Here is a 21265-nt window from a genome sequence, read left to right as displayed (position 1 = left end):
GTATTAAGGCAGGAAAGTCTGTCAAAGAGAAAGTTGAAATTTTTGAAGACAACCGTTCTTCGGAAATTTCAAACGAAGTGCCAAGGTCAGTTGATGTGACTCCAGTGGGTACCCCCCAGGCTCCGCCTACGCCAAGTACACTGCTCCAGTTGCCTGCAAATGTTCAAATGTCAAATGCAAATGTCACACCGTCCCCCTCTCACACGTCCACCTTGGCTGCGGCTACGCTGAATGTCCAGTCCCCATCTCCCTTTCCTTCTCAAGTTCATAGTTCCCCTTCCATCTCTAACGCCTTTGGCAAACTTCCCCATCCCCTTGCCTCTGTCCTGAGTGGTTTCCGGCCGGTGGACGGGTTAGATGTGAATGGTCTTTGTTTTTTTCTGGAGAGTGTTTTGCGCATGCGTGAATACCCTGGCATGTCAGACGCAACTTTGATGGAACTCATTGCTCCATACTGTCTGAAACCGTTGGGGGACAGATTGCTTGATTGTTTGCGCAGAGGCGTCACCTTTGATGTTTTCCATAAAGAAGTTTTGGAGCTTTTCATGCCCCGTCGGGTCATGGAGAAGCTGAAAGTTGAGAGAGTTTTTCGTCCTCAGCAGCCAGCCGAGTCTCTCAGCCAGTACGTGGGGGACATTCGCACGGTGGAAAGGGTCTTGCGTTTGGGGATCAGTGAGCTTGAGCTCATTGACATTGTGCTTCAGGGGTTGAAGCCTGAGGAACGCTCCCGTCTGGTTTTTGCACCACGGCCTTCATCTTTTGCGGATCTGGACAGACTTTCCATCCTTTCGAGATCTGTCCAGGACGCTGATTTTCAGAGAGACCAAGCGGCGGGGCATCTTCCCCTAGCTGGTCATCATGCTGTCGTAGCACCCGTGGGGTTGGGACCCGAACCGCCGCAGTGGCAGAGGCAACCTGTTGTTTGTTTTGGTTGTGGGCAACCAGGTCACATTCGGCGGCATTGCCGTCAAGGTGGAAATTTTGGACGTGGTCCAAAAAACTAGTTTGCTCACAGGAGGAAAATTTGCCCAATCCTTCCTGTGAGGTTGTTGGTGATAATGTAAAGGGCAATAATTTGAAAGTTTTTTCAAGTAAGTCAAATTCTAAGTTAAAGTCAGTTAATGTTTCTGTTGCCTCCCCTTCTGGGAGTGTTGTGCCTGTGACCGAGCCTCTGCTGCGGGGGATTGCGGGCCTTGCTTCCATGGGCGTGAAAGCGGCGCGCTCAACTTGCCCACGTCTCAACATCTTCATAGGTTCCACGGTGCAGAAGGCCCTAGTGGATTCTGGGTCAGCCCGTTGCCTCATTTCCTTGTCCCTTTTTGAAAAACTTGAATCGTCTGGGCTTATCAAGCAAGTTGAGCGAAAAACCCCTATCTGCTGGACTGCGTCAAATTCACCCCTTCCCATCATCTATGAAGCCCGTTTCAAGTTCAAAATTGAACATTTTTCTTGGGTTTGGAGTTTTTGGGTGGCTAAGGACCTTTGTTTCCCTGTCATTTTGGGAGCGGATTTTATCAAGCACACTGGCCTAATTTTGGATTTAGGCAGAGGTCAGTGTTTTTTCCGATTTGCGAGACGGGTATTAATATCTTTTGCTGATGAAATTGGTGGTGGTGCTGCGGTAGTCGAGCCTGAGATACCCAGCAAGCCAACAATTGATCCGTTAGGGCATCTGACTACTTGCGAGGCTGAAGCCATCAGAACCTTGTGTTCTCGTTTCCCAGATGTGCTGACGCCAAAGCTTGGAGTCACTAACCTGTTAGAGTACGAGATTCGTCTAACAGATACCCGTCCCGTTCGCTCTCACCCATACAAATTAGCTCCACCCAAAATGGAAACTCTCAGAAAAATCATTGACGAACTTCTGGAAAATGGTGTCATTGAACCTTCCCGTTCGAGCTACGCTAGTCCAGCTTTTCTCGTCCCAAAACCCAATGGCAAGTCCCGAATGGTTTTGGACTATCGCAAATTGAATGCGCAAATTGAAATCGCCTCTGTGCCTCTCCCCGATTTGCATTCTGCTTTTGATTGGTTCGGTAAGGCCAAGTATTTTTCTGTTTTTGATCTGAATCAGGCCTATCATCAGATTCCTTTGAAACCTGAGTCTCGACCTCTCACTGCTTTCTGCGTTCCGTGGAATTTGTATCAGTTCACAAGAGTTCCGATGGGTCTTGCTGTGGGGGCCCAGACTCTCACCAGACTCCTTGATTCCATCTTTCATGATGTCAAGTTCAAGTTTGTGTTCAATTACCTCGACGATCTCTTGGTGTACAGTGAGAGCTTCGAAGATCACCTGATTCATCTTGAAGAAGTCATGAGTAGATTGAATAGGGCTGGCCTTACCGTGAATCCTGACAAGGTTAGTTTTGCAAAGCCGGAAATTTCGTTCCTTGGTCATCTTATCTCTCATAGAGGCGTCTGCATCGACCCCGCTAGAACCCAGGCTATCAGGGAGTTTCCTCCTCCCAGAGATGTCAAGGGTATTGCTAGGTTCATCGGCATGGTAGGTTTTTACCGACGCTTCATACCCAATGTTGCTGAATTGGCGGCTCCTCTCAATGAGCTTCGGAAGAAGGGCGCCAAGTTTGTCTGGGGTGAAGCGCAGCAGACGTCTTTTGATCTTCTCAAGGAGGCTATCATGCAGCCCCCTGTTTTGGCGATGCCGGATTTCAATCAAAACTTTGTCTTGCAAACAGATGCTTCCTCCGTCGCAATTGCGGCTGTGTTGTCACAAGAGGTGGATGGTGTTAGGCAGCCAATTGCGTACGCCTCACGCACTTTGAGTCCCTGCGAAAAGAAAAGCTCTTCTGTGTATGAACTCGAGTGTTTGGCTGTCGTGTTTGGAGTCAATAAATTCAGACGCTTTTTGGAGCACAAAGAGTTTTTATTGGAAACCGACAACCAGGCACTCTCGTGGCTTCTCGCACATCCACGCCAGCTTGGGAAAATTGGTCGTTGGGTTGTCCAAATATCGTCCCTTAAGTTCCAAGTGCAACACGTTCGAGGCACTCAGAATGTGATTGCTGACACACTATCTAGGATGTACCATTCACCCGACGATCCTCCTTCTGACCAAGAGCAACCGGGTTGTGCCGTGCTCTTGGAGTTTCCACTCGCCTTTTCTGATTTCATTCCCCATCAGCTGAAGGATCCTGAGCTGGCAAAGATCATTGGTGAGCTTCAAAATGGGGGAGCCCACCCCCCATATTTTCTGTCCCAGGGTGCCCTTTGCTGTCGCGCTCGGCAGCGAGGTAAACCTAAAGTTGTGCTGCCTAGTCTTCTAATCCCTATGGTCTTTGAGTATTTTCATTCTTCTCCTGTGGGTGGGCATCTAGGTATCCACAAGACCATTGCGAAGGTTAGGGAAATGTTCATCTGGAAGGGTATGGATTGGGATCTTGCTGCTAGGGTGCGTTCTTGTCAAACGTGCTCACTGAGCAAGCCCGCTCAAAACTCTATGTTTGGTTTGTTGTCATCTGAGGTGGCGGAAAGACCTTTGGAGAAGGTTTTCATTGACTATGTAGGGCCTCTCCCGCGTAGCAAGTCAGGAAATAAGTTCCTACTTGTTTGTGTGGATGCCTTCTCCAAGTTTTGTTGGCTTTTTCCCTTAAGGAATGCCACTGCACAGCTCACCGTGCAGGTACTTCGAACTCACCTCTTCCAACATTTTGGAATACCCGCCACCATTGTTTCCGACAACGGAACACAGTTTGTTTCCCATCTGTTCAAAAGAATGTGCTTTGGGCACGGAATCCGCCATGTGACTACTTCCCCTTACTATCCACAGCCTTCTCATGCTGAAAGGTTCAATCGCAATCTTCGCTCCGCTCTCATAGCTTTCCATGCTGACAAGCAGGTAGAGCCAAATTAAAATAGTGGTGAGGGAAGAAAATGACACAGTATCAGAGATAAGATTCAAACTAGCTTGCTCTATTGCGACAGGAGATTAAACCTTAATTTAGGATAACCTTCTTGCTCTAAAAAGAAGATTAAAACTCACCTTAAAAAAGCCGAGGGGGCCAAGCTTAGCTGTGTAAAGGACCAAGTCCCAAATGCCCTGAAAAACAAGAGAAGTATTAACACAAAAAATACTAAGTGAAATTCCCAAAAGACGTTTACCGGGGACTTTTTCAACTATAAGTTAATTATGGCTTGGTTTTGGAATTTTTACACAATGACGTTATATAAATCTTATCTTCATAAGCTTCCTACTTGAGGCTTGCAAACAATAAAAATGTGTTACTGTATTACTTTAGGTTTGCACAATACCATACATGATTTTTACTTCCTATTACTACCTATGATGTTGGATGGATAGTAGGGCAGATACATTTTTCTATTTGACATTTGGGTGCAAAAAGTATCAATTTACCTTAAAATGTATGTCAAATGAAAGATGAGCTTCTTTTTGTCTGTGAAATCTTAAATGAGTCAATCATACAAAGACAAATCTCTTATATAAAATTATGAAATGATCCAGCTTCAGTTGTGGTTATTAAGGAGCAATTATTAATGGAGATTTCCTACTCAACTGGTTTCAATTGTAAGTATGGAAAAAGTAAATATCAGCTTTTGAAACTATAGTGATAACCGTTTTCATTTATTTTTTTACATTTCATAAACGTTTGGTTCTTTTAAGAGTGGTAAAACATAAATCGATATTACTTTTTACAGATTATTGAGCGGAGCGAGCGAAGCTCTTTGGGATCAACTTCAATGCAAACAATATAACACCATCACTCAATAACGGCTGAACACATTTCAGCCAAACTTAACAAGACTACTTAGACTAATAATGAGATGGTTTGTAAACAAACAAATTTCAATTAGATAATGCTAATGCAATTTAAAACGAACTTAAAATTTCAAATTTTTAACATTAGGCTTATGGGACTAAAGTAGCTATGACAGTTTTTTTGTTTACAAGAAAAATGTAAACAAGAGAATCATAAGGTATTTCTGAACTTTCTATACTTTTCTTTTAAACGTTTTTAAACCATTCCTATGATTTTAATAAACAAGAAAATGCCGTTAAAACATTTTTTTTTAGGCGCGAAATCCACTGAATATCGAGAAAATATACGGAACTACTTTCTCAATGCGCGGAGCATAAACAAGGAGCGGAGGGATACGGACCGGTGACTACTTTCTTGGGAACCTATTTGTCTTGCCAGCTGATTAGAAACAGCCAATGTTAGAAATCAGGATTTAATAAGCGATATATCGAACCGCATCGAAATCGGTATTTAATCCGATAATACCTCATAGGTTATATTATGTTGAATTACATCGACGGTACAGTAAGTTATTACACTTGTTGATAAAACGCAGTTTGAACACTGATCTAATTTAGGCATGTGGGGAGTTAGGTCGGGGTTTATGAGTATTCGTGACTACATTAAGTGTTTTGAAGTAAGGTTAGATTAGGAAGGTAAAGTGTAGGTTATAGGTAGGTGATAGGGTTGTTTATTTGTGTTGCACCATATAATTTTTATCTTTTGGAATGGAATAGTTGGTTAAGGTTAAACGGGGAAACGATTTCAAAAATGCTTGCATATGGTCTTAACTTAACAAACCATCTACAGTATTCTAGCTTTGACTTTATATAAAGTCAATGATTCTAGCAAATTATTACATACTGGCCAAAAGAAAAGAGAACATTTGGATTTGGACATTTGACCATAGCAAAACTAACATATAATTTATGGAATGTGAAAAGTTGTATATCATTATATACTATTCTGTAATATCAATAATTATTCGGCAAATCCTCATTTTAATGGCTTGGCTGAAAATGGAATCTGTATTTTGTGAAACAGTAATTTGGTAACAATTCAGTCATTTCAAATGTTGATAACAGTAGCCTATCCTATATAAATACTGTTTTTTGATTGCCAAGCCACGGACTATACATACGTCCAGTTACAACCGTAATAAGTAAACCTGGGCTTATAGAAGTACACTTTTAACCACGGTCTAGGCCTGTCCAGAAGTAGGCTACTAATTTCTAATTATATTATCTACATTGTATATTTAAGGCATGTCTTCCCTACTTATTATATTATTCTGTTTTCGCTTAAATCAGCTGAATGCGATGTTTACTTATTACTTATGTTCATGCCTACATTTCAGCCATCTTATTTTATTGTTCAATAAGTAAGTCTTTTTGCAGTTTTTACGTTTTTACACATTGAAATACATGACTGATAATTCAGTTTATTTTAGTCTTTTAAAGGCGTTTTACATTTGAGTCTTACATTAAAATAGCCCTACATTTTTCGTAGGCCTATGTTTTATCTTTGACTATCAATACAACTAGACATTCCATCCCCATGTTGAATTTGTAGCCAGCATTTTCATCAAAATCTACTGTATTCAATGGCCAATGGTATTATTAAGGCCAGTATTAAAATGCCGTCGCTAAATCGTCCTAATAATGGCAGAAGACCTACATTCCAGTTACATTACAATCATATCCTCCATCAAGAATACTTGGTATTAACAATCATAAATTATTTCCAGCAAAGAAAGCTGAGTTTAACCGATGTTTATGCTGCACAGTTGAATTTAAATGTCACATTTCCTCTCCTGTTGTTATACAATACTCGTTTTTTAATAGGTACTGTTTTTTATACTTAAATACTTTAACCAATTGTAAGGGTGAAAAATGAAGTCCACCGTTTTTGTTGTAGGCTACAGTTGAATTGGAATGTTAAATTTCCGTTCTCTTTTTTATACTTTTATGCCCTTTTTGAATGTTAATATCAGATTCCAACTACTGTAATATTTTCCTGGTCAAAACTACCATAATGCACTTCTCGAAGAGGTAAATTTGAATTATTATATTATAATTTTAATCTTTAAAACCAGCATTAGTAAATAAATCTATTGACCTTTTTACATTTAGTTACTTATACAAATATCAAATCACGTTTGTTCCGCTCAACTGGCTTTCACCTCTCTGAAAGCAACCCTAGTTACTTTTCCAACAATTGACAAAGCAGAAACGTTTTCATTTTGGTAATCTCTTTTGGGAAACACTAGAACAAAGTAACTGTCAATAATAGGACACTGTGTCATGTTATTCTGCTTATGATTAAGTGTGAGTCTCCTTACCTTGAATTCTCCTGGCTTAGCGTTCATTGCTCTTGTCTTGAGAACATCCAGTGGTTGTGTAAGAGTAGTGGCCACGGCACCCTGCAACAGTCATACCAACATGACAAAAGTGTGCCACTGAGTGATGATATGTAATAGATATTTACTTACTTCAAACTTGACGTACGTTAACGTTTACTTGATGTAGAAAATTAATGAACTAGGTAGCTGCAGTTCACACATATGGGATGTATAGCCTAATTCAGTATACAAAACAAAACCAAAATAATAATGTATTAACTACAAGCCAACAGAAACCTAGGTAATTTGATTACCCACCACCAACATATAGCAAAATTGAACATGTCATTTTTGTTATACTGCAGCGAAAAATGCCGTTTTAATAGTCTATATATGTTGCGGGACTAAAGGATCTCTTTTACTCTCTCTTTTTAGTCCCTATGTGGTATAATTTAGTAAACATGATTATTTATAAAGGAAAAAGAATGCAGATTTAAAATTGGCCTACACGTCAAATCAAACTTAAGAATCAAAAAATATTTCAGGTTGAGACAGGCTGACAAGATATTGGCGCCAGTTAAGTGAAATGAGGAGTTTTTGGGTCGGTTCGGAAGCCGAGAGTGCGTTCGGCAGCCAATGAAAGAGCTGGACGGAGAGACCACGTGTGAGAACAGTAAAGGTGGTGTAGTCAGTCAAATGTATTCGGCCGATAGCTCACTGGGTGTATATCTTTCAACCGCGTGTGGTACCATTCCTCGCATCCACCGGTAATGTTTGTATGTCCTATGAGGTGTTGTGAATGCTCCTAGTGTCATGTAGACAACGGGGTTGTAAGAGTGTAGGTGTACACTCATGTGGTACACATGTGGTAAAACCCTTGGTCAAATATAACACGTTACGCGCCTGCGTCTCAACTTCGAGCTATAGACTGCCGAGAGATCCATTCACAGTCAATCCCGATCGTAGTATGACTGAATCGATCAGTAATCACTAAGTAAGTGGTCAGTAAGTGAATTGACTGTTGATCAGTAATCGAGACTGCCAAGTAGAATTAAGGAGAGGCTATAAGGAACTGTGGATAAACATAACAAGTTTAACGAGGCTTTGTTTTAATTACAATATACAGCGTGGCGAGACGTATAGTAGGTGTGAATCAGTGTTGATAAGTCACCTGAGCTGCCAACTGCATAAGCTTCGGAATCAACATGACAATGAGTGGCCTCAGATCTTCACGCATTAGGCATCAAAAGATCATCAACAAATAATCCCAGATTAATTTAAATTTTATTTACTTATAACTATCCACATAATTTAATTAAAACTTCCAAATCAAACATCATTAAATTAAAAAGAATTTCAATTTCGAATTTTGAATGCTAAACATTGATTTTAATATTATCTATACTTATTTAATACGCAAGCACGATTTTTGTGACAATTACTCCTCCGAAACTACTGAACCGATTGACATGTTTTTGGTGTCATTGGAAAGAGCGTAACGTGAAGTTGTGCAGGAAACCTTCTTTTTAAGGAAATAATTAGAGAGTGAGGCCCTGGGGACCTTTAAAGTTTCGTATTTCTCCATAAGGATAACAAGGGAGATAATTTTTATTTACAGAAACATATGTTTGTTACTTGAAAATAGTCAAAGTCTACTACATAATAATTGCTGTGTATTATGACTGTTAATGTATACTACATTTCAATCAAGGATTGTGTGCCTTAAACTTTACTCATAATGGATCTCACTACTTTATTTTCCTGTTGGGAATAGTAAAATTTAGTTCAGAATAAGTTATCATATTTAGAAAACTTAACTATATAATTGATGTATTTAAAATCACAAATCTTTGACATTATTAATTCATTAGAAACGAAACAGCTGATCGAGAAATCAAACAAATCATCTACTTCATGTGAATAATGTTTTTACACAAATATAGTTTTTTTTTTTAAACCAATAACTTGATTCTTTTTTACTTCTGGGTGTATTTTGAGTTTGTAGTTATGAAAGCACCAAGCCAAGTACATTTTATATAATTTTCTTTATAAACTAACAGTATTAATGAATTACTACATGAACTTTACAAGTTAGGTAATTAACTGTCAGTATGCCAAGGGGAAGAGTGGGTCCTCGAAAACAGTCGAAGGCAGAGGCACCCATCTAAAAAATCCAACTGAGTTTTTAAATATAGAGGTCAGTGGATTGCCAAGACACAGATTATACTAATAAAAGAATGCAGTGGTTTTATTGATACTAATACATCAAAAAGGGCCTCATTAATGGCACAAGGCTTCATGTGATCAGAACGGTTAACAACAATGTAAAGTAGAATGTAAAGTCCTAACATGGAACAAGGGATTAAGGCCATATTTTGATTTTGAGGATAAAAAATTTGCCCGTCTGAAACACAGTTACCTTTTAAAATGGAAAGATGCTAATTTCTGTTATCTTTGGCATTTGCAGCACAAGCACTTTAATTAAAGAGCAGCAATGTTCTTAGCCAGACCAATTTCAGTCATGAGCAACTATATACCGGTACTGTATATGTTGTTTTAAGTAAAGCTACATCTTTTAATATTAGGATAAGCATATTCATTACGAAAAATTCTGACCAGGGTAATATTCCTGAAGGTGACTTTAAGACTAAATCGTAGTATTTATGGAAGTGCTTTTGTGAAAAAATATTGTTAAAAGTGTTTTCTTCAAGCAGCATTTTATGACCCTCAAAATATGCTACATAGGTATATGCTACATTCACTGCCTATTGGTTTGATATGATAAAATGTTTTGTTAAATGTGTTTTTAAATCTCTTAAAAAAATAACTACCCTGTAACACACTTGAACTTGAACACTTATTAATTTACTAAATATAATAGGCATACAGCTAGAAAATGGCTGGATTGCTTCCATTCTATCGCTTTATTATTACTGTATTTAATTTTCGACGAGTCAATATATAACACAATGAATTTGTTTTCTAAATTCATAATATGTTTTTGCGGGGCATTGAGCCGCACAGGTTCACTAGTTTGAATAAATGCCCGTTGTTCTTAATTGCATCTACTTATTTATCCTGATTACCATGTACAGCATCAGACCCTGAGATGTGAGTTAAAAACTTTAAATAGCGTATTGGAATCAAGTAATTACATTAATAACCATTTAATCTAATAAAAGGCAAATTTAATCGATTTTATTAAAAGATACAATAAGCCCGTAGCAGGCTTAACACAATTGTAATAGGCAAAATGATTGAATCATTTACTATAGGTACTTCGTTCACAAAATTTAGTCGCTGTTTTAGTGGAAGAAATCCATCCCCTTCACTTGATCCTACTTTTGAAATAATAGCTCAAAGGCTGAGCCAGCAGCAACGTGTATATTAAGCACACAAAAAACGGCCAATGGCGGCTCACAGCCGACAGGAGAGTTGAAAGCAATAAAAAGTATTTTTGTTTTCTAACTTATTTTTTTAAATAATGTTATGACCAAAAATATGCATATGAATAAATTGGCAAAAAAAACAGACAATTTTGGAAAACCAGCTAAGGCGCTCTATGAGTGGATCATCCAACTGAGGTGTGTTCTTTAAAATGAACAATTTGAATCAGCTGTTCCATATAGATAAGATATCTAACTATCCAAAAGTTCATGATACAGTTTAGAGGGTTTCTGCTACATAGTGACATATAACAAAATAATCTAGGCTATTACAAAATGACGTTCTACTCACAGCTGTTAGACTAGAGAGAAAGTGAGTGCCAGGATTGTCAGTGAAGTAGCCAGACGCCAGCAGCATCAGCTTGACCTGGTCGTAGAAGGACAGTTGACCCACAGTCATCAGCACAGCTCGGCTCGTGGCTGTACTGGCTCCAGCAAACAACCGAGTGAACCCTTCCTCTCGATACACTCGGAACAGTCCATCAAAGGCGTGCTTGTAACTAGAACAGCATATAAACAAATGTTATGTGTTTGTTTTGTTTGTATCATTACTGACAGTAACGCACACTCGGTTGTATATTTTAGGCTAAGAGAAATCAGATTTCTCTCTGTGATAGACCTCCAGATCTGTTTGTTTTGTTTTCTCACAGCTTTGAGTTGTCCTTGTAGCCGTAGCCATGAGTTTCACCGAATGCAACAGAAAGTTTCTGATGAGCCGATGATTTTGGTATTACATTAAGGCCTTTTTTTTATTTGCGTGTTGTTTTGTGCATTTTTCGTGCAGGAATTGTCTTACCACATTACAAGATGTACATCAATGAGCTGACAGATATGATTAAAGCTTGATTGAAGCCACTACAAGAATATTTGGTATGTATATTCAAGAAAATAGGTAATTAATTTTATTTTTACCACTGTTTAGAATATGGTCTGCTCTTTCACTATGACATGCACACAGTTTACAATACATATTTTATGGAAATGAGTTGTGATTTGATTTACGGCAAGTTAACAATCTTTATTACTTTGAATGTGCAATCCGTTGGGTGTCGGTGTCGTAGAAATAAATCTAACCTGTACTCACTTTCTTCTCTTGTCCACAGGGAGTTTGATGTCGTTCTGCATTCTAACGTTCACCAGGTCCGCTGGAGTTCCCACAATTCCCCCCGCCGCACCGGCCGCAGCAGCCATCCCCACTCTCTCCGGGAACGATATAGCCTCCCCATGAGGAGCTACAGCCTGCTTGGCTATCTATAACACAACAAGTGCATTTCATTAGACAAATTTAAGACGTCACTTAATCATATGGATTGAATGGATTAGAAGATCTTAATATATTATGTTAATACTAAATTTTTAAGTAAACCAGAGGAAAAATATTAATCGTCAGAACAATTTTAATCATTGGATTATTTGAAGGAGGTATGGTATGTAAACACTGAATATTTTCTTTAAATATTCATACAATAATTTTTTTCTTACATTAAATGCCCATAAGGTGACGTCATGTCTGTGGGAAATTTATATGTGCCTAATGATTAAAAATTAATAGATGGAAAGTGCCAACAGCTTTCATCTAGTCTAACCGAGAACCGTCAAAGTGAACTGCAGTGCTCGATTCTTGAATTTAAGGTACCAGAACTGAAAACTAGTATTCTTTTTGGAAACATTTATTTTAAATCTGTTAAAGTTTAAACATTCATTTCCCTGGAGGGAAATTTAGACCAAAATTAAGTCCCTTAAAATTAAGTCCAGGTGCTTTATACAATCTTAAGTTTCTAACATGCAGCAGTGTTGTGTAGTAATATATAATTCACCGTAGATATCCATCCCAGTTTTACTTTCTTTTAAAACAAATAAAAAGTCTTGTTTAAGATTATAAATAATAGTTTTTGTGTAGATTATAAATAATTGGACATGATTATGAAACTTTAGGTCATTAATAGGGTAAAACCTTCGACTATTAACACAACTTCTGTATCCAATAGTAAATGGTAAAACTTGAATTTTACCAAGAGATATCAATTATTTTAGGAGAAACTCTTCAAACGCATAAGATTGTAAAAGTAAAATTACCCAAATTCACGGTTCTAAATTGTGTATGTCTTTTGATTTTGCCTAGTTGATTTGTATAAACCTTATAGTCGATGGATTCCAACACATAATAATCACAATCGCAATGAAGGTCAATGGGGGGCAGCCAAGGTCATGAGACGACCTTGACATGTGATGCACTTATTTCTCACCATCACAGACCCAACTGTATCAACATATCACCCGTCGTCTGCTGCTATTTGCAATTGCCCAACACTGATAATGAAGTAAATTTAAATGACAATAACATGGCTAAAAACTAAAATGCAAAGAGAAATATGAATAATTGTCTTAATTACTGTATTAAATTTATTTAATAAGACAATACTAAAGAGTGAAGATAAATTATTATTTAAGCATTAATTAGGGGGTGAAAGAATGCTACGAGTCCAAAATGTTTAGTTAAATTTTTAGTAGACACGTTCCAAAATTGGCAAATACAATTTAGTAAATATTATTTTTATTTTTATTAGTTAAAGAAGCATTGTTTCTTTAAAAATACATCTATTCACACTTATTGTTTATTTATATTTGGGTAGAAACATGCTTTAGATGATCCATTATTACAAAAAAGTGATCAAACTAATTTTAGCAATAGTTAAGTAGAGAGAGATAATTTACAAAGAACATTTCAGATAATGATGGTCCAAATTAGACCAGTAATCATCTCTTCTGCTGATCTGATTTTTTTGGAATTAATAACAAACTCTAGTAATTGCAAACTCTCACAAGAAAGAGGTAGGATGAAAATAAGTTTAGGAAGCAATCGACCTGGAAAAATGACTCACACCTATTTTGGTAATTAACTTAAAAAAATAGAACAATTGTGTCTACTTAATTTATTAAATCAGTAATGACACAAATTAGTAACTTTGGTACATCTAAAATTAATTTGTTTATTTTTGTGAACTTTGGAGACAATAGAGATAAGTAGAAATCTTTTAAGGACTTCTTTCAGTTAGTTGAGGCTATATTTAACAATTATATGTTTATAATTACAAGGCTAGCCAACATACCTCGTATATGCCGAACCTAGTAGTAGAGTACGACAGCTGACGACATAATGAAGCTGACAAGCCATTGTATAACGCCAGGAAACCTTGCTCTCTAACGATGGTCCCCGTCAGCCTCACTATGGAGATCTTGCCTTCCTGCTGAGTCTGCAGATGAACCTGCGACATTTCATCAAAATAAATATTATATCCATAGTATTGTTTAGAGATGCTACTAGAGTAGTGAAGCACAGGCCCTCAGATTTTGGAAAGACAATATATGTGAGATAAACAAAAATTTCTCTTAGTCATCCGGGACGGTGGCGTCGTCCTGAGATCCAGCTACTAGGAGGTCACAAATTGTGGATATTTATAGAGATGCACTTTGGATGTCATACTCCCTGTGGTGTGGATTAACATCCGCACTAGTGGGTACTACGACTATCCGCAGTACTATCCTGATAATTAGACTAATTCGTTAATACCAAGGCAAGAATGTGGTTCGGATTCCACGATAAACTGTAGGTGCTTTAATTGCCATTAGCTGTTTGGGTTATTAACAGCTGTGTCTATGGAATATGTCGGCCTTAGTCACTAACAAGACTACACGATTGTGTCACTCACAGTGGCGGTTCCAAGGGGGGGGCTATAGGGGCTAAAGCCCCCCCCTTGGACCCTGGAAAAATAAATTTAAACGTATATTTCGTCCTTAAAACACGCAATGTCATAAAACAGACATCAATGTAAATTTTATTAAACTTAATAAGCGATGGCAGGAGTAGTATTAAGTTCCACATAGATAAAGTTTGTGGACAATAGCACCTCAATCGAATAAACGCTAGTTATGGAAAGTTGTACGCATCATCCAATTGTTACAGCAGTCAGCTGTTGACATGCTAGGGCAATGGCTAGCGAGCGCCGAGCGCGCAAGCGAGGACAGGGCTGATTTCCTGATGTTTCATCATAGCAGTTGTCAAATTGTCTGCTAGCCACTAACTTTACACAGGCATCAATCAGCAATCGGCTGTAGCACCAGTAGCCTATTAATTACAATTGACTATATGTAAACACTAGTGTTAAAGTTGAAATAGTCAATACTATTACTGAATTCGATAATATTGTGACAGATCTATGAAATGGAGAAAAACGTAAGGTTAAAAAACGTGTCTACTTGCTTGCATGACATATAACAGGAGAAATGGAAGGTTTTAGGACAATTGGGTACAGTTTTAGCCGTTATAAATGGCTTAATAAAGTCACCAAACTGTTTTAGGAGATTTGGCTTCGTTGTCTACAGTAGGCCTATGTTTTGAAATTCATGAATGCAAGTTCGTCATAGGCCTAGTTAGATTTTTAAAATGTCTACACTTACTTATGACAAAGACAAATGACAGATGAAATGGGAGATTTATGGACAGTTGTACACAGATATTATAGACATAAATAATGCCTTTGGAAAATCAGTAAACAGCTTTTAGGAGGATATGGCCGTAGCCCACAATATGTTTTGAGATATATGAATGCAATCGTCAGTTAGTTTTAAAAATGTCTACCGGTACATATTCATGACAAATAAATGGGGAAATGGAAGCTTTTGCACACAGTTCTAGACGTTAAAACTGGCTGTAGAAAGTCACCCAACGGCTTTTAGGAGTATGGCCACAGACAATATAATACTTTAATTTATTCCATTAAAGTATGGAGATTTATTCCATTGTCTGTGATATGGCCGTAGTCTACAGTGCGTTTTGAAGTTCATGAATGCAATCGTCATAGTTTAATTTTTTTAATGTCTATTTGTTCATGAAAAACAACAGGTGAAATGGGAGTTTTTGGACGGTTGGGCATGGTTTAAGGTGTTAAAAATGGCTTAAGAAAGTCACCAAACGGCTTTGAAAATTCCAAATTTTCCCGGGGGAGGACCCCCGGACCCCCCTGCCTAATTTGTGGGTGCTCCACACCCCCCAAACCCCCCGGTAGCCCCCCCCTTAACAAGGTCCTAGAACCGCCACTGGTCACTCATACTACACTCGTCCTTCACTCATATTTTGGTTCAAATATGCACATAGTGCATAACCCCCCCTTTTAACACCCCTTTTAAATAATGCCCTTTTAAATAATTCATATATTTGATAAGTTTTTTTTCTAAAATGAATATGGATGTGCAACTAATTCGTACAGCAGGATCTAAAGTACCACGTTATTCTCTTCTGTATCCTCTTCCCAATGCAAAGCACGGACATGACAGCTAGTCTACTATTTAGACGGAATAAATCTATTAGATAACAAAATTATCAACTCAGTATATGGTAAGGGAAACTCATAAGGAAGTTCTGTCTTAAAACAGATATTATTATCTTCGTAAATGTTTACACTGTCTGTGATTACAAGCTTTAAGCCTCGTTTACACGAGACCAGTAGACAGACAGATTAAAACCTGCTTCAGTAAGTGTATTTCAAGCTACCTGAGTCAGTTATACCGCCTTCCTAACTACACTTGTGTAAACGCTGCTTTGGAAATAAAAAATATACTTATTAGTGAGCAATTGTAAGTATCTCTGATGCTCAGTTAATCAAATCAAACCGGAAATATACAGTATCACACTAGATACAAGTGTAGGACAGATACAGATTTCAACTACTTTGTTTGAACTAACTTGTTTTGTTTGAAGCTATAAATCAAAACACAAAAGTTGGAAAAGTCTTAAGTTTTATTTGAGAGATGAAAGCAGTTGCAAAACAATATTGGTATGCAAAATCTGTTATCAGTAATAGTAGTTTTATCAGTAATTTGAGTGGCAGATAAGCTGAATGAACTTTCAAAATAAGATAAACCAACAAGGTCAGTTTTGACACAATATAAATATATATATATATTATATTATATAACTCCCCATGAGCACTTTGTTGTTGTTGGTTTTCTTTTATTAGTTTAGTTTTGCCAACATTAATGAAAAATGTTTGGAAGATATAATTAAGAGAATTGTCATGAAAGAAATATGTTATATCTCATTACACCTTCTGGTGAAAAAACTATTTAATATAAGATCAAACTAGTGTAATTTAAATAGGGAATTGGTTCCTGTTGCAAATAATATATTCACATTTTAATTGTATATTTTTTACAAAAGCTACACTTCACATTTGCACTAAAAAAACTGGTTAATTTTTAAAATTGTAGAGCTAAAATCATATTTCATCTAGTTAGCTATAGAGGTTTGATTCCATTTCCTGTCTGTGCCAAAAAAACGTGCCAGATGCCAACAATTCATGGCACTGATGAGACAGATGGGCGCAATCATTTGAATGGCACTCCGGCAGAGATTAGAGATGCCAAAGTGTAAAAACAGCTGACAATTCATCTGTTTGCACAGACTACCCAATAAATTATAAGAACTCCCCTCCAAGAAATAGAGCCGAATTTGTTTTTGCTTAATAAATAAGTACTGGGTTCATTAAAGAAACTAGTTACCTGTAATTCTACTTACTTAAATGTTTATTTGCTATATAAACAGTTGACCAAAAGAATTTTAAAATTGTACCAGTCATTTTCATCTTGAGGTTTTGTACAGGAACTTGGCTTCAGTTCAGTAATGTGTGAATTGGTTCGAACATGGTACAAAGACACATTGAACAATGGCTGTTTGTTCTGTCACTCATCATGTTTTAAACGTTCAACACAAATTCAACAGTTTGAAAGATTACCTTTGTGAGTTTAACAAACTTTTCGAAAAAGGGGAAATTTCATTCAGCGGAAAATTATAAGAGTATTAGATCAATGACCACTTTTTTGGAACAAATTAAATAAGACAACTGGATTTAATTAGATGAATCAGTATTGTAATGGTATTTTCCCCATAAGCATTCTAATCATTTTAATTGGACAGTTTACAACTCTATAGTGGGAATATATTTTTCATAATATTTGCTTATTTAAGTCTTGTTTTTATTTTATTTATCAAGCTTTTTTATGAATAATTTCCATATAAAGGACAGTAATTGCTGTTTTGTATAGGTCTAAATATTTTGAGTAGCCTACAGTTTTTTCTTATAAAGCGTTAAATATTTTTAGATGTATTTTGTCAAGGAAAGTATTTTTAACACACAGGAAGTTAGTACCATGATAAAATACTCAGTTTCTCCATAATTTCACAATCTTTCACAAATAACAATTCTAAAATATTGTTGTATTTTACATACTTATACTTTTCATATAGTGTAAATTAAATCTGGGGACTAATATTTCAAAAGTTAAACAAAGTTGAAAACAGTTCACAACAATATAATAAGCAGCTATACACCACATTAGGGATCTGACAGAAGATAAGCTATCAGTGACCTTGACTGTCTTTCTCCATGTTCAAAGTCATTCAAGTCATTCACTTCTTTTTCTGCTCACTATCATCAGCCTGAAGCTTGGTGCAATGTTTAACCTGCATTCCAACTCTAACCCTCCAAATTGTACAGGACAGCGTATAATATGTAGACAGCAAAATTATTTTTTTTACTAAAAATTTTTATATCTGTAATTTATAGAATGTTTTAAATAGTTTATGTATGCAGCACTTTTGTCCAAAATATTTTTGTTATTTTTTTTTATTTTTTTAGAACAACATTCCTTTTACATTGATTAAAGATATAGTTGAATAAAAGACTGTTTTTACAAAGATTGAGTTGTTATATATAATCATCTATAATAATAGATGTCGTAGTAATCGGTGGATATATCCGTCCACGGAGCCAAATAGATAGGCGGATATATCCGCCCACCCTCCGCTATGCACAGAATGATAGCGGATATATCCGGCTATAGTCCGGGAAGGGTTAAGATTAATATTTGTAATCATTAACCTAGATCTTGTTGTAATGTTTCAGATGCATCCTAATGAAATAGAAACCTCTTTAACATAGATTTTGGATGGAAATTGAAAATAAAAACTGTAAACTCTCTAAAACAAGAGATTTCCAACGATAACAGTACCTAATTTTAATTTAAGACCCAAAAACAAACTATGATTTTATGACAAAAGCCGTTAGTAAAAGATATTTTGTTGAGTCACTGCATGAATGTATAGTTCTTGTAAAATATAACTAGGGCATGTAAATAAATTATATTTTATAGGCAAAGAAATTTGTTTTCATCATATTACTGTCAATAACGTTTAACAAGGTGCTCCAATCTCCCTTACCCAAACTTTGCAATTGGCAAGTGGGGAAGTATAAACTATCTTGCACTCTTATGGAGTTTCTTTTGATTTGAATATTTGAATATTGACTTAAAATAAAACCACCTCTTTTGAACACTGTATTATCTACTGATGTAGGCCTGAAGTTTGTAGATTATTTAGGCAATCTTAATAAGTACATTGTCAGATGTCAACTGAGGAAAATAAAGTGGCTTATGGCTTAGTAATGCTAACAGCCACAAGAAAACGGGGATTTAGAAGAATAGAAAAGAGATAAAAACAGTCTGTCGCACCATAAAAGAAGAGATTTCATCCAGTTATCGGCTTTAGCTTGAGTGCCAGCAATCAGAAAAGTAAAAATGAACCAATAATTTCTATAATAGTATGACTAAACTAAGTCCAGGAGTAGAGTTTGTCATGCTTGAAGGATAAAATGTTTAACCAAAGTTGGAGAAAAGCTTTGGATGTTATAGGTCTCAATGATGGCTAAGATAAAGTGTCAAAAAAGCCTATTTAATGCAAGCTAATTTTCTGCAAGCGTATAAATTCTAACTATATTGATCTTCAAATTTTAAAATATTTACCTTAAGAAGATCGAGAGGATGGGTACAACAAGCAGCACCTGCTGAGGCCAGTCCACCGAAGTACCACCTCGACAATCTCTTCTCCCCCATTCTATAGTCTGACCTCAGCTGCCAACAGATGACAGGATAACTTAAAATGTAAACTTGTTAAAAAGAAGTCAATTACAAGTCCATTTGTAGAACTAAACTGTATTTTGAGTAGGCCTAGGGTAATTCAAAATTCTGTTGAGTCAAAATGATTTTAGATAATGATTCAAAAGGCAAACCAAGATAGTTAATTATTTTTTAGACTAAGGGTGAGCTTCTTAGGTTGGGATGACATATTTTCAGGTTTTTTTTTTTTAATTAGGCTACTTTGTGTATACCCTATCGAATCACATCATGCCTAACTAGCAAATGCAATAAATATTGATACTACCAGTCGGTTTTATTGTTAATGACAATATTTTGTCTTAATTACGTAATCATACACTCATACAGTATGAATTTTACATAAACTAAAATGATTGACATAAGCTTAATATCCAAATTTTTTTCCTTCAGGTTCCTGTCTGGCTTTAGTTAAACTCAAGTCATACTGTTTTTTGAAAACATGGACCTTTTACGTTATACGACAACCAAATTGTTTTATTAGGTTAAAATTTTAAAACTAATTATCTACAAATCCTGTTCAGGATTAAGCTTATGTTATTTTAGATTGTTTTGGGTTAAGCACAGAGAGGTAAGAAACAGAGGATACATTCAAAGGTACACTTAAGTGATGTCTAGCACCAGTTGCTGGTGTCTAGAGCAAATTCTATTCGTCATCCCCTCCCGCTCTTTTTCCCTACCTCGCCATCACGTAGAGCACTAACGCTGCAGGAAGACCTTGTGCGCTACAACAACTGTACAACAACACTATGTGGCCATCGCCGTTTGGACGATTCCTGGCTCATTTCAAGTACGTTTTGCCCCAAGAGCTAAAGTGCATGGTTGTCCCATAAGCATAAGTTAGATATCCTCTGTAGCCTACATCTTGCTTCTCTGTAGGTTAGTTTAGAATCAAGACATAACTTAAAACTGTGGGTTCAATTAACTTTGTCAATACATACATAAGTTGAGTTAAGTTGTAATCATGTTAATTACATAAGATTAGTAGACCTAGTACTAGTTAAGTTATAACAGTAAAGGTCCGAAAATTTGTAAATTTTATGTAGCCTACAGCAAATGTTTTTCCTGGGTTTTACAGCCCAGCTTGACCAATTAAACGAAGTGACAAAGTGAACTTGTTTTAATCACCATGTAATGTTTAGGCCCACATTGAGGATTTGAGTAACTTCACCCTCAATTGTTTATCTTACACAAAGGTTCCCCAACCTCTATACGGTAACGTTATTGTAATACACTATGCATTCAAACAACACCACAATGTGATTAGGCTTTAATTTCAAATTAACTAAATACTGTTAAAAAATATAAACGTTATTACCAAGTCATCGAGCAACGTTTCTCCGAATAACTTAATAAATACAAACTCAAGTTAACCTTCACCTGAATTCTGAATTAATAATCTTGTTACCAAGGTCTCGTTATTTCAGTGAGGCACTTTCATTTTTATGAGGCTATTTCTGCTCACATTGCATCAAAATTAATAACATGTACTTAATTCATAAAAAAAATATTTATTAAAGAAAATTATGTAATCTAATTAAACAAAATAAGTTACTTTCGCCGGGTGAAAATGATGTAAACACACACTTACCAAGTGACAGCCACAGCGCCCACAGCTTCGAAGTAACACACACAGCTGATTGCCGATTGTGCAGACGCAAAGACAGTACAGTAGCAGTAGAATAGGAACACTTGGT

At 36.6% G+C, this 21265-nt stretch overlaps 1 protein-coding gene across 3 annotated transcripts in view; it reads right to left on the bottom strand.

Moving 5' to 3' along the window:
* The window catches only part of LOC129001745 (mitochondrial dicarboxylate carrier-like), a 27466-nt gene extending 6201 nt beyond the window's left edge, over positions 1 to 21265 (bottom strand). Inside the window, exons 1-7 of one of the 3 annotated variants that reach the window (XM_054429166.1) lie at positions 21160 to 21265; positions 19419 to 19526; positions 13673 to 13828; positions 11647 to 11813; positions 10855 to 11062; positions 7117 to 7197; positions 4001 to 4057 (exon numbers count right to left, since the gene is read on the bottom strand). In XM_054429166.1, coding sequence (XP_054285141.1) covers positions 4001 to 4057; positions 7117 to 7197; positions 10855 to 11062; positions 11647 to 11813; positions 13673 to 13828; positions 19419 to 19508 — 759 coding nt within the window. In that variant the 5' untranslated portion in view covers positions 19509 to 19526; positions 21160 to 21265. Of the gene's footprint in view, positions 1 to 4000; positions 4058 to 7116; positions 7198 to 10854; positions 11063 to 11646; positions 11814 to 13672; positions 13829 to 19418; positions 19527 to 20886; positions 20908 to 20948; positions 21098 to 21159 lie in introns of those variants that run through there. The other 2 variants (XM_054429165.1, XM_054429168.1) reach the window with 2 other exon arrangements.

This window comes from Macrosteles quadrilineatus, unplaced genomic scaffold, assembly GCF_028750875.1.
Source record: "Macrosteles quadrilineatus isolate MER2022 unplaced genomic scaffold, UCM_ALF_1.0 Scaffold_8__2_contigs__length_117827958, whole genome shotgun sequence".
Taxonomy (NCBI): Eukaryota; Metazoa; Arthropoda; class Insecta; order Hemiptera; family Cicadellidae; genus Macrosteles; species Macrosteles quadrilineatus.
Note: the sequence above shows the minus strand (reverse complement) of the source record. Positions and strands in the feature narration are given on the sequence as shown.